General features: G+C 48.3%; 1 protein-coding gene across 2 annotated transcripts in view; it reads left to right on the top strand.

Moving 5' to 3' along the window:
* The first annotated feature begins 801 nt into the window (after window positions 1-801).
* The window catches only part of LOC132831333 (platelet-derived growth factor subunit B-like), a 13,818-nt gene continuing 300 nt past the window's right edge, over window positions 802-14,319 (top strand). Inside the window, exons 1-7 of one of the 2 annotated variants that reach the window (XM_060849418.1) lie at window positions 802-1,755; window positions 2,396-2,456; window positions 9,530-9,619; window positions 10,291-10,469; window positions 11,254-11,380; window positions 13,060-13,189; window positions 13,418-14,319. The exon at window positions 13,418-14,319 is cut by the window's right edge and continues 300 nt beyond it. In XM_060849418.1, the coding sequence (XP_060705401.1) occupies window positions 1,702-1,755; window positions 2,396-2,456; window positions 9,530-9,619; window positions 10,291-10,469; window positions 11,254-11,380; window positions 13,060-13,169 (621 nt within the window). In that variant the 5' untranslated portion in view covers window positions 802-1,701 and the 3' untranslated portion in view covers window positions 13,170-13,189; window positions 13,418-14,319. Of the gene's footprint in view, window positions 1,756-2,395; window positions 2,457-9,529; window positions 9,620-10,290; window positions 10,491-11,253; window positions 11,381-13,059; window positions 13,190-13,417 lie in introns of both variants that reach the window. The other variant, XM_060849417.1, reaches the window with a different exon arrangement.

Raw genomic sequence — 14,319 nt, 5'->3', positions numbered from 1 at the left:
GACAGTTGGAGACAGAAGGACAGAAATAGGAGAGATAAAATAGAGGAAAGGAGACAGAGATAGAAAATCAAAGAGAGAAGAGAAGCAGTTAGTTGGCTCAGTGGTTAGCACTGCTGCCTCATAGTGCCAGGGACCTGGGTTCAATTCCACCTTCAGGAGTTTGTGTGCAGTTTGCACATTCTCCCCGTGTCTGTGTGGGTTTCCTCCCATAGTCCAAAGATGTGTAGGTTAGGTGGATTGGCCAGACTAAATATCCCGTAGGTGGGTTACACCATAGAGGGGTAGAAAGTGGATCTGGGTGGGATAGTCCTTCAGAGGGTTGGTATGGATTTGTTGGGATGAATGGCCTGTTTCCATGCAGTAGTGATTCTAAAAAAATGAAAGAGAGACAAATGAGATGGATAGAAACAGACAGAAATAAATAGGATGGAGATGGATAGAAGTAAAACAAATGAGAAAAGACAGGGGGAGAAAGGGACAAGTATGTAGAGGGAAAAGACAGGTGTGGAAAAGAACGGAAAGAAATAAGAACATAAATAACGAAAAGAAAATTCGACCTGTAAAAAGCTGACGATGGTGATGTAAGATAAACAGGAGGTAGCCTGACCTCCGACTGTGCAACTCTTGTCATGTTTCATGTCTCAGCCCCAGGGCGGGCCTTTCTATCGGCTAACGGGCTGCGCCTTCCCTTTAAGACAGGGGGAAATCCCGCAACACATGCGCAATCCTGACCCACACCTTCACAGCCTTTGGTTATAAAAACTCCAGAGAGAGCAGAGTGACAGCGAGTTTGCAGCATCGAGCCAGGCAGGCAGATAGGGTTAGTCAGGGGGGAAAAAAACTTGAGGGACACACTCACGGAGAGAAAGGGAGACACATACATACATACACTGGGAGAGACACACACACACACACACACACAGGGTGAGAGAGAGGGAGAGAGAGACACACACACACACACACAGGGTGAGAGAGAGGGAGAGAGAGACACACACACACACAGGGTGAGAGAGAGGGAGAGAGAGACACACACACACACAGGGTGAGAGAGAGGGAGAGAGAGACACACACACACAGGGTGAGAGAGAGGGAGAGAGAGACACACACACACACACAGGGTGAGAGAGAGGGAGAGAGAGAGACACACACACGGAGAGAAAGAGAGACACACACAGGGTGAGAGAGAGACACACACACACACACATACTCTGGGAGAGAAACACACACGCTGGGAGACATACACAGGGAGAGAGAGACACACACACACACAGGGTGAGAGAGAGGGAGAGAGACACACACACACACACACACACATACTCTGGGAGAGACACACACGCTGGGAGACATACACAGGGAGAGAGACACACACACACACAGGGAGACATACACACAGGGAGACTGAGAGACACCAGGAGAGAGAGGGGCATAGACTCGCACACGGGGTGGGGGAGAGGGGTAACCGTGGTCTGGGCACTCCGGCTCAGCTTCTTCCTGGTCACCGGGCGACACCTGTTGCTCCAGATCCTCCCGGTGATATCAGAAAGCAACCCTGCAGTCAGACTGCCTGCAGACCCCCAGCGTGTGTGGGAGAGGCTGCAGGGAACTCCGTGCTGTCCCGGGACAAGCCCCTGGATTGCTAGCCCCCAGGGGTTGGGGAGATGAGCTGCTCCGACTGCAGCCTCTGAGAGCAGGAGCCGAGCTATGGATCTGAGCACCGCACTGTTCACACTGGGCTGTCTGTGGGCCGTCACTCAGGTGAGCAACTGGGGGGGGGTCTGCTGCGGGGGTATGGGAGCCTTGGGGGGTAGGGGGTGCAGCTATATGGGCTGGGGGCAGGACACCATGGGTACATGGATCAGGGTCTGGGGATATAGGGTTTAGGGTGGGGAGCATGAGGAGGGGGTAGGATCAGGGCTCGAGTTCCCCACTTTGGCTCCTTCTCCATGCCCCCTTGGGTTGGGTGAGGTCTGTAACCCCTGGGGGGGGGGGGGGGGGGAGAGACTCAGAGACTGCTCAGAGCTTCAGTTAGAAGGGACGAGAACAAATAGCAGAGATTTGGTTTGATTATTGTGGCCTGTACTGAGATACATTGGGAAGGAGGGTGGTGAGGGCAGGGGGAGAAGGCAATGGGGCTCATAGACTAAAGGATAAATGTGGAGCAGTTATTGTCATTAATCAGAGATCACCAGGACGGGATTGTAAAATGCTGGGTCAGTTTGCAACCTGAATCATCCTTCCAGGTGGGAGTAGGCGTGGGTGACATTGAGAGTACCCCCTGCCAATCTGGTGCCCTCCCTCCCTGCCACTTGGTTTCCAGCCTGTGGGTGGCTTACTGAGGGTTATGGGCAGTCTCTGTGGGTTACTGATCATTACTACGTCTCTTCCATACCGACAGGGTGACTGGATTCCTTCAGAATACAGCAGATCCCAGCATTTCGTTCCTCATCAAGCCAAAGGTAAATCACAGATACGTTGTGGCTCATGTACAGGCATGGAGAGGTGTGGCTGCTTCACTAAAGCTGTTGGTAGTACGTACAACAGTTGGCAGAAAGTGAGGTTGGGAGGGTAAGGGGAGATACTGGTCATTTCAGAGGGTGACTGCTGATGGGTCGGACTCACCCACCCAGAGGTTGGTGTCAAAGACCATGGGAGGGATGTGAAAGTGTGAAGCCGATCTGCAGCTGACAAGAAATGAGGGGACGCTGGGCTTTGCGAGTGTGGGCATCCACAGATGGGAAGCTGCGGGGTTTTGAAATGGCTGGAGAGTTGGCAGGGTTTGTTAACACTGAGAATGGAGAGTGCATGGGAGGGAGTGGATGCTAACAGGAGACACGGTGAAACCGTGAGGCTGAGAGAGTCCAACATCACAGCGCCCAGAACATGGGCCACTTTGTAACGGGATTAGAGCTTCGTTGCAGGAAGTGGGCTTTTGTGTCTGAGCCAGCGTTTTTTGCCCTTGAGAAGGGAGACAGAGTGGATAAACCTGAGCAGATTTTACAGTTTCAAACAGGAGTGAGCCCTGTCACTTCTAACTGCTCTCCTGGGCTGGGCTACCTCCTCGATTCGGTCACATTCCTCACAGCATTCTGGAATGGCATTTCAGTTGCCTGTTTTGTCTGCTGGCCATTCCAACCTCAGCTCAGCTACTATCTAAGAAAGCCCAGTGTTTCCTGCAATTGTCTACAATCCGAATGGGGTTTGGCAAGGCTGCAGTATCTCCTCAGCAGTACAACAGAGTGAGGCATCGCGTGAGGCTGATCTCTTTGCCTGGGTTCGGGCCCAGCATTGTTAATGCCAGTCTCTTTCTTCTTGTATTTTTTCCAAACACAATGAATGTGCTTCTAAATATAGGCTCAGTGTGTTAGCATTCCTCACATCCCGACAAGGATGGAATCTGTGGAATTATTTCCTGATCGTTTGTATTTCCAATTGTCTGGAACACTCAAATGAACAAAGTTTCTTTCTTTTACTGGAGCTGATGACCTTCACATTAACATTTCAGCTGCTCAAATATGATAGTTAGCATTTCAGTAAATTCAGTCTTGCTGCCAGGATTTCTGTTTAACCCTTGAACTGCTTGAGCTTTTTTTTATAATGGTATTGAAACATTTTGGAGACAGTAAGGGTCCATTCCACTGAATAAAGACATTTCCCAAAACTATTTTAGCGCACCTGTTGCCTAACCTCCTCCTCCATGCTGTCGCGCTTTCTGTCGCTCAATGCCCCAATTACCTGGCACCAGCCTGCTGTTTTTGTTTGCAGGATGATGGTAAACTTGTGTTTAGCTTCTCTTGGTATAACAGTACAGGGGCACCCCCTCTCCCCGGGATTACTGACTCTGTGGGGTTTACTGCAGTGGATGACAGACTTGGAAGGAGCAGCATTCGTGGCCTGCCTTTTCTCTAGGCCCTCTTCTCAGCCAGCTGAGTGTTTCTCATATCTGCTCCCCTCCTTCCTGAGGTCACAGCCATCAGTGTCTGTCTCCCAGTTGTCAGTGTTGATGTCTGCTGTCTTCATATCTTCCTGTCAGGTGTTCTTTCAGCAGAGAGTCTGGTCCTTCAGGCTGCTGTGTCCCAGTGGCCAGGCCATTGTGTTATCGACGTGATGAAGGTGGTCGAGCCAGCGCAGACGCCATTGGCTTAGCAATGGATTGTTGACTAGAGGAATTAGCGCGTGGCAGAACCTGAGGAAGTGACGTTATCCTCCTGACAGATACGTCTTGAAACGTTGAGATGTTCAGGACGCTCACGCTGGGGAAACGAAATGCAGACTGAGTGACCGCTTATGGTGCACCTATGTTCTGTCTGCGAAAATGTCCCTGAGTTTCCAGTTACCTGCCACATCAACACCCCACCGTGTTCCCTAACCAACATCTGTCTCACCGCAGGGCTCCAGCACAAGCTGGAAGAACAGCTCCTCATTTTCTGCTTGGGGACCTTGCAGCCTTAAGGACTCGATATTGGGTTTAATAATTTTAGAGTGAGCACCTCTTTCCATGATCTTTACTGCAACTCCCACACCAAGCCCTGTCATCACGTCAGTTGCTTTCACCAGAGTCAACCCATTTTTCACCCACTGATGGTCCTTATCGTCTATCTCGTCTTCCCTAGCTTCCTATCAACAATCCCTTTATCTACCTCTTTATTTCCCCCAACCCTCACAAACCTGCCCCCCCTCCCCCAGCATAAATATCATTTCCAAGCTGTTTCCAGTTTTGAAGGGTCACTGGATTTGAAGTGTTAACTCTTCACAAGTGTAGCCAGATCTGCTGAGTGTCTCCAACATCTTCTGATTTTTTTTTGGTGTGTTTCAGCCTTTACTCCTCCTTGGTATCCAGCCTCCCTGCAATAGCAAATACACTGAGAGTGCAGAGTTGCTAGATCATATCTGGAGCTCTCAGTCAGGTTTCTGTTGTTCCACACTGCCTTACTCAAGTCAGGTATAACAGCTGCAGCTTTCATGGTGTTGTGTTGGGGTTTCAGCATCGAGTGCTTGTGATTGTGGAGTTTAGATATGTCAAGCTATCAATAATCTTGAGTGTTGCTTGAGATGGGGCTGCACCTTAGCTCTGCCGAGTGAGTGAGTGCTAACTTTCCTTAGCTCCTTCGTGTGTGCTCGAGATCATACTCTGCTGTGACATGGCAGCCTTTCTATGCTACCTGGAGCGTGTTGAATGGCAGTTTGCTTGGAGTGCTGTGCCCATCTCCCCAGCTGCTTTATTAGAGCCAGTGACCTCCCTGCGTTTGTTTTCAATGGAGCAGTTTTCCTTGCTGCGTACCTGTCCCATTCACTCACTCCATGTGATTATGGACATTCTGGCAAAGTTGTAACCGGTAGTCACTAATGTATTACCTCACGGTCTGTTGGACTTCACTTTGAGTAGCTGTTATTGCAGTCAGCGTCTCCTTGCTCAATATCTCTGATAATGAACAGGAGCAGACTGCATGGTCTCAATGGAAACTCCCTTTACAGCGATATTAGCCTCAGACCACAATTCTTCTCCTCTTGCACTGATAATGTGCCATTGGTGCCTTCAATGTTCCGTTTCACTTCTTCTTTCTGTGTGGAGATCCTTGTCTGACCAAGTGAGGAGGTTATCCCGTACTAAGGCACTGACCGTTGGCATGAGGTCAGCATTTCTTCAAGAGCTGAAAATGTGTTGCTGGAAAAGCCTCATTCCTGAAGAAGGGCTTATGCCCGAAACGTCGAATCTCCTGTTCCTTGGATGCTGCCTGACCTGCTGCGCTTTTCCAGCAACACATTTTTCAGCTCTGATCTCCAGCATCTGCAGACCTCACTTTCTCCACTTCAAGAGCTCCCCATTCCCCCTAGTGCACAATAATTTAGACTTCCATCCATACTTGGACTCCGCTCCAAATTTCCCTGTCTGCATTTGCATCTTTTTAATGTCCAATTCTCCCACGTCAACGAGGTTACTGACCTGTATCTGCAAGTTGGATGATTCCTGGGATGTGTCCGCTGCAATGTCTGGGGATGGAACCTTCTTCAAAGCTTAGCCTTGCAGCCAAAACAAAGCTGGTTTCCATATGTTGAACTGAGCTCTCTGATGGAGAGGCTGTGAACTAACTGGGAGAGATTGACACCATGCAACGTTCTCTTTGTCGTATTGCTGTTAGCCAGTGGTGTAGACACTGAAAATGAAATGCGAACTAGCACAGCAAAGTGGAAAGCATACAAACCTCTTCCCCCACCCACTAGACCGCTCACATTGGGTGTGTTCACCAGGCTTACCATCTAATCCTCCAACTCTGGCCAACTTTAATCAAATATCATCATTGGTATCTGTCATTTTACAGACTGATATCTATCTGTTGAATAAGGCAGCAAATTGCTGTCAGGTATTTACAACAGCTGATATTAAGTCTGTAGTTTTGAACTGACATCAATTTCCACCTTTTCCCTTCTGGACCCTTTCCCTACCCAGAAAGCGGCTTCTCACTGGGGAAGAATCATTATGTAAATGCAAGCTGTGGTTGTTGATGCTCGTGTGTTTTGTCCGGACCTGCGTCGGTTTTCCTGGTAAATTATTCCATAACTTAATTCTTGTTTGAATGTAAACTAAACTCGCCCATCCCTTGGCTCCTAACTTTCCCACTTATTATTCCATCCTCTGGGATGTGAAGTATTTAGTTGATGTGGGTAATTTCTCTTGATTTGATTTTGTTGTGTTCCTCATAATTTTAAAAACTATGGAAAATGCATATGGACTTGTTGGAGCAGCAGAGGTTGCAGACAGTAGGATTGAAATAGTTAGGTTTGGTCCAGATGTAGAGAAGCCTTAAGAACAGGGTGACACAAGATAAAGATAAAATACAAGTGATTTAAAACTCTGCTTCTACACACAGGTTTGAGAGGTTTCAGAATTCACCTTCAGGTTTCATGGTTGAAAGGGAAACTGTCAAAATTGAAGGTTAGGTTCAACAAGCGATTTGAAGGAGAAAACAGAAATCCAGGAATTAATCAAATAAAAGTGATGAGAGCACTTGGTTCCTGAGCGGTAATTACAAAGATGGGCAGATGATAGTGAGTGGGCTGTGATCACCATATATCTGAATGCAGACGACAACATTCTCATCCCAAGGGAAATACATTCCAACTTATTTATCATTCTCCGCTCAAACACATTTCAACATTCCACCCCCCAAAAAAAGCACTTGAGTCTGTGGGTCATTTTAAAATTCCAAAACTGAGATTGAAGTTTTTTTGAGTTCAGAGTTTTGTGGGTCTGAAACCACAGCAGAATTGACATTTGAAGTAGGGATTAACCAATAACCGACTGAATATAGTGGGCCATTCCACCTTCCCACAGCACAGCAAAGTAATTGAGTGGCCTCCTCCTGTGGCTTTCCAGCAACTTTGAGGTGCTGGATGGTCTCCTATTTGTCCTGCTCAAGTTCAGGTCAATTACTGGGCAGTTAGACTTGTTCTGTCTAACGCTGATGTTATTTTTGTAACAAATCTGGCCAGAGTTTGAAAAACATTCTTTGCGTAAAGCAACGACTTGGAGCTTTCTGTACTTTACCTTTAGCCTGGTGTGAGTTCACTATTTTCAGCTAATAGTTGGTAAACCCCAGGCAAACTCTTTCCAGTCTGTTCGTTCCAGTTGATTCATTGCAGTTTGGTTCCACAGAGTTACAACCTGGGACGGACCGACTGCTAGAAATTCTCCAGAAGCTGATGATTGAAGTATGAGGTTTATTCTCGCTGGTATTTCACACTTGTAGCTGGAAGCAATTTGTGCAAATGTGTGAAAGATGAGGATAAATGAGCCGAATTTGAATGGAAGGGAGAGAATTAGGGGGCTGCTAACGAATGAGAATTGTAAGGACTGGGATTGGTTCTGGTAACCAGGGCATGGGTCCGCTGGGAATTGAACTGGTCATTGGAATATTGACAGAAAAGCTATTATATTGGCAACTACCTGTTATATTTTTATATATGTATTGGTAACAGTAAGCAGTAAACAGATAACTTAAGTATTAGTTGTCAGGGTTCTGTCCTGCTAACCGGATACTGTACTGGTCATTTCACAATCTGAAACTAATTCAAGTTGAGCTCTTTTGCAGACTTCCTTTCTGTTCTCCCATTGATTGGCCATATCCTTACCTGTGTATGTCTTGAGCTCTGAAGTCCCCTCTGTAAGTCTCTCTATCCCTCTGTCTCATCCACTTCAGATGTTTCTTAAAGCCTAGCTTTATCACCGCTCCCAATATTCTGGCCTTCTGATTACACCACACCCTGACAATGAGTTATCCTGAGGATTTTGTATCTAGGCATGTCTATCTTTAAGTGGTATCCCCTGTATGTCTGTGTCTGTCTCCCTTGCACTGTATATACCCCAGACTAGTGATTCTTTTTATAACAAATCTTTTTCATGTTACTTTGATCTAGATACAGTTGCTGCAACAATGTCTGTCACCATTTAACATGGAAGTTTTATTGATAAACCGTACACAATAGAAACTAATTGGACATGGTATTACTTTTATTCAAAATTATTTCCAACACCAAAAACCGATTTCAGTCCAACTGCTCTGTGTTGATCTTTGTCTCAGATGAGCTCCGCCCATCCATTCATCTCTCACTGTCACCATCTCCTATTATTCCTTTTGCTGTTGTGTTTTTCCAGCATCCCCTTGACATCTCCTTGTGGAAGCGAGTTCCACTGTTTCCTCACTCTCTCTCTGGGCGAATGTGCTTCTTCCCAATTTGCAGTTAGATTTATCAGCGGCTATCTACTATTGGCAGCGTTTAGTCGCCACAACAAGTCGAAACATCTTCACGACACCTACTCTATCAAATCCTTTCATGATCTTTAAAACCTCCGCCTGATTATCTGTCCATTTAAAATCTTTCCTGATAGCTTTAACCTCTCTGTTCTTATGTCATCTCAATCCATCTGTTCCCGTGCTTCCAACCTTTTTTATATAATCTGGAGGTCTGAATTATGCATTGTGTTTGCCTGATCCAAGTTCTGTTATTAAATGCGTCAATACTTGTATTGATTTGTAGGTAGATTTCTGAATGACCGAGCACATTTTCCAAGGACTAAGGGGAGTCATGTCAGCATTGACTCCACTTCTCCTGCCAGACCTGTTGGGTTCTCCAGCAATTTGGTTTTCTTTCAGATTGTCATCACCTACAGTATTTTGCTTTTGTTTGAGGATATGACCCCTTTGTTTTTACTGAAATGCACATCCTCTCATGTATCCACGTTGGTATGCAATTGGCAACTGAAGTACAATTTTAAGTTCATGAATAGTTTCCTATTCTCTCAATATTTCTCAGTGTCAACTGAATCCCACCATTTGGTGGTTTTGAAACGGCACTTTTTAAATAAATGCATTCTTTTTAAATGTGACTTCTTTTTTTTCTTCAGTTTATTTCAAAAGTGCACGTCGCAAATGTGTGATATCAGTCTCCAGCTGTCAGTTGTTTCCAAAACCCAGTCTGTGAATGTAGAATGGAGATCGGCCAAAATAATGAGCAGCCTTGGGTCTGATTTCAGGTGCCGATGCCAAGGATTCGGAGAAACTTTATTCGGTGTCTGTGGTTGGAAAAGGCCATTGGCAGGCTGTCCAAGTGACGCAGAGCCCAGGTGAGAGCCTTTTCTGGGAGGAGTGAGCTTCTGCTGATGTCTGGGCAGAGAGGGGGAGGTGGAAGTTTCAAAACAGACAGGGTGCCCGTGTCTAAGTACAATTGTTTTTCCTGCTGTAGACATCGGTCACATTTCTGAGTGCCTCCGGAGGAGGGCAATGGATGTCTGTCTTGGCAACTCATCGGGGTGGCCAGCGATGAGGGTGTTTAGTTGTGATTTCTGGGCTGAAGGGGTGGAAGGTTTGTAAACTTGTGCCAGAATTGAGGTTGGAGGCTTTTGTCCAGGCCTCTCTTTGAGAGAGGGTGGGATCAGAGAGGAGAGTGTGCTTGTGTGAAGGGAGTGTTAGCTCACTCCCTGGGGCACACTGGGTAAATTCAGAGGTAAGAGGAAGGTTTTTAAAGCAATACTTTAGGGAGGGATTGCTCCTACCCATCTGGAGTCCCTACATCTGACTCCACCTTTCATTCCTCTGTCCTGTCCCTTGTCCATTGCGGGCTGTGCCTGCAGCTCTGCTGACTCCTGTCTCCCAGTCTGCCCTTTGTCTTTGGGGATATTGGAGGGATTATGCTAACCCTGATTGATGGAGCTCCGGCCTGACTCGGTGAGAGCTTTCGGAGTTCTCTCCATTCGCCCGGGTTGTTGTGGTGAGCTGCTTTGCCGATCTCTTCCAGAGCCGGTGGTGGAACTTGCCAAGCCCGCCAAGTGTAAGGTGCGGCCCACGGTCATCGAAATCACCCGGAGCATGGTGGATCACACCAGCGCCAACTTTGTTGTGTGGCCATCCTGCGTGGAGGTGCAGCGATGTTCTGGTTGCTGCAACACCAGGAACTACAAGTGCCAGGCAACCAAGGTACAAGAGCGACACATCAAGGTGAGGAGCAGAGCATATGGCATCACTGGGGGTGGGGGTGGGGTGGGTGGGGGGGGGGGGCGTTCAGATAGTACCAGCATATGAGGGGTCTGGGGTGGCTTTGGGACTATGGGAGCAATTGCGAGAGGCGGAGTACAGGAAGGTATTGCAGAGAAGGTGGGGTCTGGGATGTAGTGGTGGGAATCTTGGAGAGAGGCTGTCATGGGGAAGTCAGGGTGTTACTGGTCTGCAATGGGGTTGGGCTTGCTCTGTCTAACCTGCAGGATTAGTGATGGTCCGGGTGATGGAGGGAAGGATTTGACCCCCCCCTCATTCAGTCTCTGCTCAAGTCAAAGATACTGCGGACAACCCCCTTGCACGCTTCCCCAACAAATCCTACAGGGAAATGTTCCACACTTGACTCTTCAATGTTTGGGACCCCAACTCAGGAAGAGAAGCTTCTAGAATCTTCAGTGCTGAGAGCAGGGACAGTGTGGGAGCTGTGGAGCCTGCTTACGGGGTGGTCTGGCTTACCCAACCCCCCCCTACCACCACCCTGGTACCATTGGGGACTTTGGGTTGGTGGAAAATTCTGAAAAGGTGCAGCATCCCATTGGAGTCTGGAGGCAATAGTAAACTGCCTCTGAGTGTGCAGTCCCGTCGCCTGATGACAATGCCCCCTCGTGCTAAACACTGACAGCAAACTGTGACTGACTGAAGGCTCTGTCTTTCTGGGCTGTTATTTTATTGATGGTTTGCACTAACTGAACGGTCTGTTTCTCAGGTGGTAACAAGGAGGATATGCCCCCACCGACACTGTAAAAACAAGAATGCAGTGATTGTGTTGTTAGACCATGTCGAGTGCAAGTGTGTAACCACTGCTGAAAACACAGCTTCGTGGCAGAGACAGGGTGAGTATCCACACGTCAGACCCAAGGCAAGCAAATGGGAGTGACCAACTAGAACAGGTGCTGGGTGGGTCCTGGGGGGTATGTTGGGTGCTGGATGGGTATGGTCGGTGGGTGCTGGGGGGGTTCCTGGGAGGGTATGTTGGATGGGTGCTGGGGGGTATGTTGGGTGCTGAGTGGGTCCTGAGGCAGTATGTTGGGTGCTGGACAGATTCTCTGTAATGTAGAGTACTAGATGGGTCTGGGTGGCACTTGGGTGCTAAGTAGGTCTGGGTAATATATTGGATTCTGAGTAGTATGCTGGGTGGTCTTGGGTGGTACGTTTGGTATTAGGTGGGTGATGGGAGAGTGCTGGGCATGGCTTCTGAGTAATACATTGGATGCTGGGTGAGCCTTGAGTACTATTTTGGGTTCTGGGTGGATCGTGGGTGTTGTTGAGTGTTATGTAGTAATATCCTGTTCTCATTAATACTGCTTCCAAGTTTTGTCACTGCTTTAATGTTTTCCATATAGTTCCAATATCAATTGGACCCCTTCGATCTGCTCTGTTAATGCCCTCACCAACGTGTTCCTTATTAGTGTGAGGGAGCCTGAGCAGTGAAGGTTGTAATTGATAGCAAACACACTACGCTAAGGAGCCCAGATAGTGACCAAGAGCAGGAACATTGCTGCTAGCTAGAAGCTCGGAGTAAGCCGAGATCCAGGCTGATGGATATGTTAATGAGGGATGTAAATGTAAAATCTCCAAATTTGCAGACGACGCAAAGCTGGGTGGGGAGGGTGCCGAAATGGTTCAGTGGGATCTGGACAGGCTGAGTGAGTGGGCAAATCCATGGCTGATGCAGTGTAATGTGGATAAATGTGAGCTTCTTCACTTCGGGAGCAAACACAGGATGGTAGATTACTGTCTGGGTGTTAATAGAGAGAGGGGAATGTGTGCTGACACCAGTCACTCTAAGTAAGTATTGCAGGTCTAACAGCAATGAAGAAGGCAAATGGGCTGTTGGCCTTCATAGTTGAGTGCAGGAGCAGGGCCTCAGTGAGACTGCACCTGGAGGGTTGTGTGCAGTTTGTTTGGTCACCTCATCTGAGGATGAATGCTCGAGCTCTGGAGGGAGTACAGCAAAGTTTTACCAGATGATTCCTGGGGATGGACTAGAGTGGTGCTGGAAAAGCACAGCAGGTCAGGCAGCATCTGAGGAGCAGGAAAATCATCTGATTCCTGGGGATGGCAGGACTGACATATGAGGAGAGGTTAAGTCAATTAGGCCTATACTCACTGGAGTTAGAATTTCAGTTTCTTTGATAAACCCGTCATTCTAACAGGAGTAGACAAGGTAAAGGCAGGAGGAATGTCCTGATAGTGGGAAAATCCAGAACCAGGGATCATGGTCGGAACTTGAGGTAAGCCAATAAGACGATGGTGAGAAACCTCCTCACCCAGAAAGCAGTCATCCTATCACAGAAAGCAGCTGAGGCCAAAACATTGAATGATTTTAAAGAGTTGATTATAACACTTGGGGTCAAAGGGATCAAAAGAAATGTAGAGAAACAGGAACAAGGGACTGAGTTGGATGATTAACCATGTTTGGAGTGAGTGGCCTACTCCTGCTCTCTGGTTCTGTGAAGCCCTGGAGGCTGCTTCGCTAACTGACTGACTGACTGACTTCTTCCCCCCCCAGGATCTCTGGTGAGTGCAGCTCCCACTATGATCCAGCCTCGAGGACACAGGAAGCGCAAGTATCGGAAATTCAAGCACATCAGCGATGGCAAGGAACTCCCCCCGAGATAGGGGCAGGCAACAAGATTCAGGTAAAGAGCTCTCTGGCTCTCCGCTCAGCTGAGAGGTTCCCAACTGAGCAGGGGAAGGGGTGGGGGGAGAGGGCTATGTATCCCGAGAGGATGGTCCGATCTGGTGGGCCGTGCGTTATGAACACTGCAGGCTCTGTGAGTAGGTCAGTGACCCTCCAGGCCTGGCCCTGTGCTGGGTGTGCCGTCGTCCTGTCTGTCACGTTCACGTTGTCCTGTCTGAATTTGCAGGTGTCCTACACTCGGATCCCACGGAGAATCCAATTGAAATCGCAGTCGGTCAGTGGGCTCTATCTGTCGGGGCAGCTGCTCACAATCACTCCAACTGTGATCGACTGGATTTTAACATCTTCATGGCCCAAGGTAGCGACTTCAGGAATGGCAAACTCCTGCAAACCAGAGACAAATGTGCACTAAAGACTGAAGCTGATTCTTAATACGGACACCATGCTAATGACGACTGGATTTGTTAGCTTCATGCCTCTGTTGGGGTGAGAAATGGACAGAGAGTGGTTGATTCTGCATGGAGACCCAGGCTGTTTGCACTGTATATTTTGCTTTTTTTTAATATATTTTCTGTGTATTTAATGTTGGTTACTGTGATCGGAGTGAACAGCGTGAGGGGAAGCCAGGTCACCAGCTGGTTCTGCCCGTTTTGAGTGGCATTTCACAGGGGTACCTACAGACGCCCCAGGTGCTGATGTTCAATGCCCACTTCCACCCTCCTCCCAGCCCAGGATGCTAACTGCACGGTGCCTGTCTGGTTCCTAACCTCCTTCGGGATGCATGCAGACCCCCCAGGCCCAGGATTGGAAACCAGGCCAGATCAGGGTTCAATGCTGGTCTGTGAAAGCCGTGACTTTGTGTCCCTGCAGATTTGGCTTGTGTTTGTGCCTCCAAGCTGTGTAACAGTTAACTGGCCGGAGCTGAAAGAAGTGGCCTGGGCCACAGCCACAGGAGCCCCACGCTCGCTCAGTCACTCGCTCGCTCAGGGAGACCCGGCCCCTCCTGCTCCTGGGATCGAAGCGTGCTGCATAGTTGAGGAGCTGACGGCACGCCTGGTCCTTGCTGCTTGTTTACACTTGCCTGAGGCAAGGGATCGGCCTCGAGTTGGTTGAGAGCCAGGACTGTGA

The sequence above is a fragment of the Hemiscyllium ocellatum genome, chromosome 33 (genome assembly GCF_020745735.1).
Source record: "Hemiscyllium ocellatum isolate sHemOce1 chromosome 33, sHemOce1.pat.X.cur, whole genome shotgun sequence".
Classification (NCBI taxonomy): Eukaryota; Metazoa; Chordata; class Chondrichthyes; order Orectolobiformes; family Hemiscylliidae; genus Hemiscyllium; species Hemiscyllium ocellatum.
Note: the sequence above shows the minus strand (reverse complement) of the source record. Positions and strands in the feature narration are given on the sequence as shown.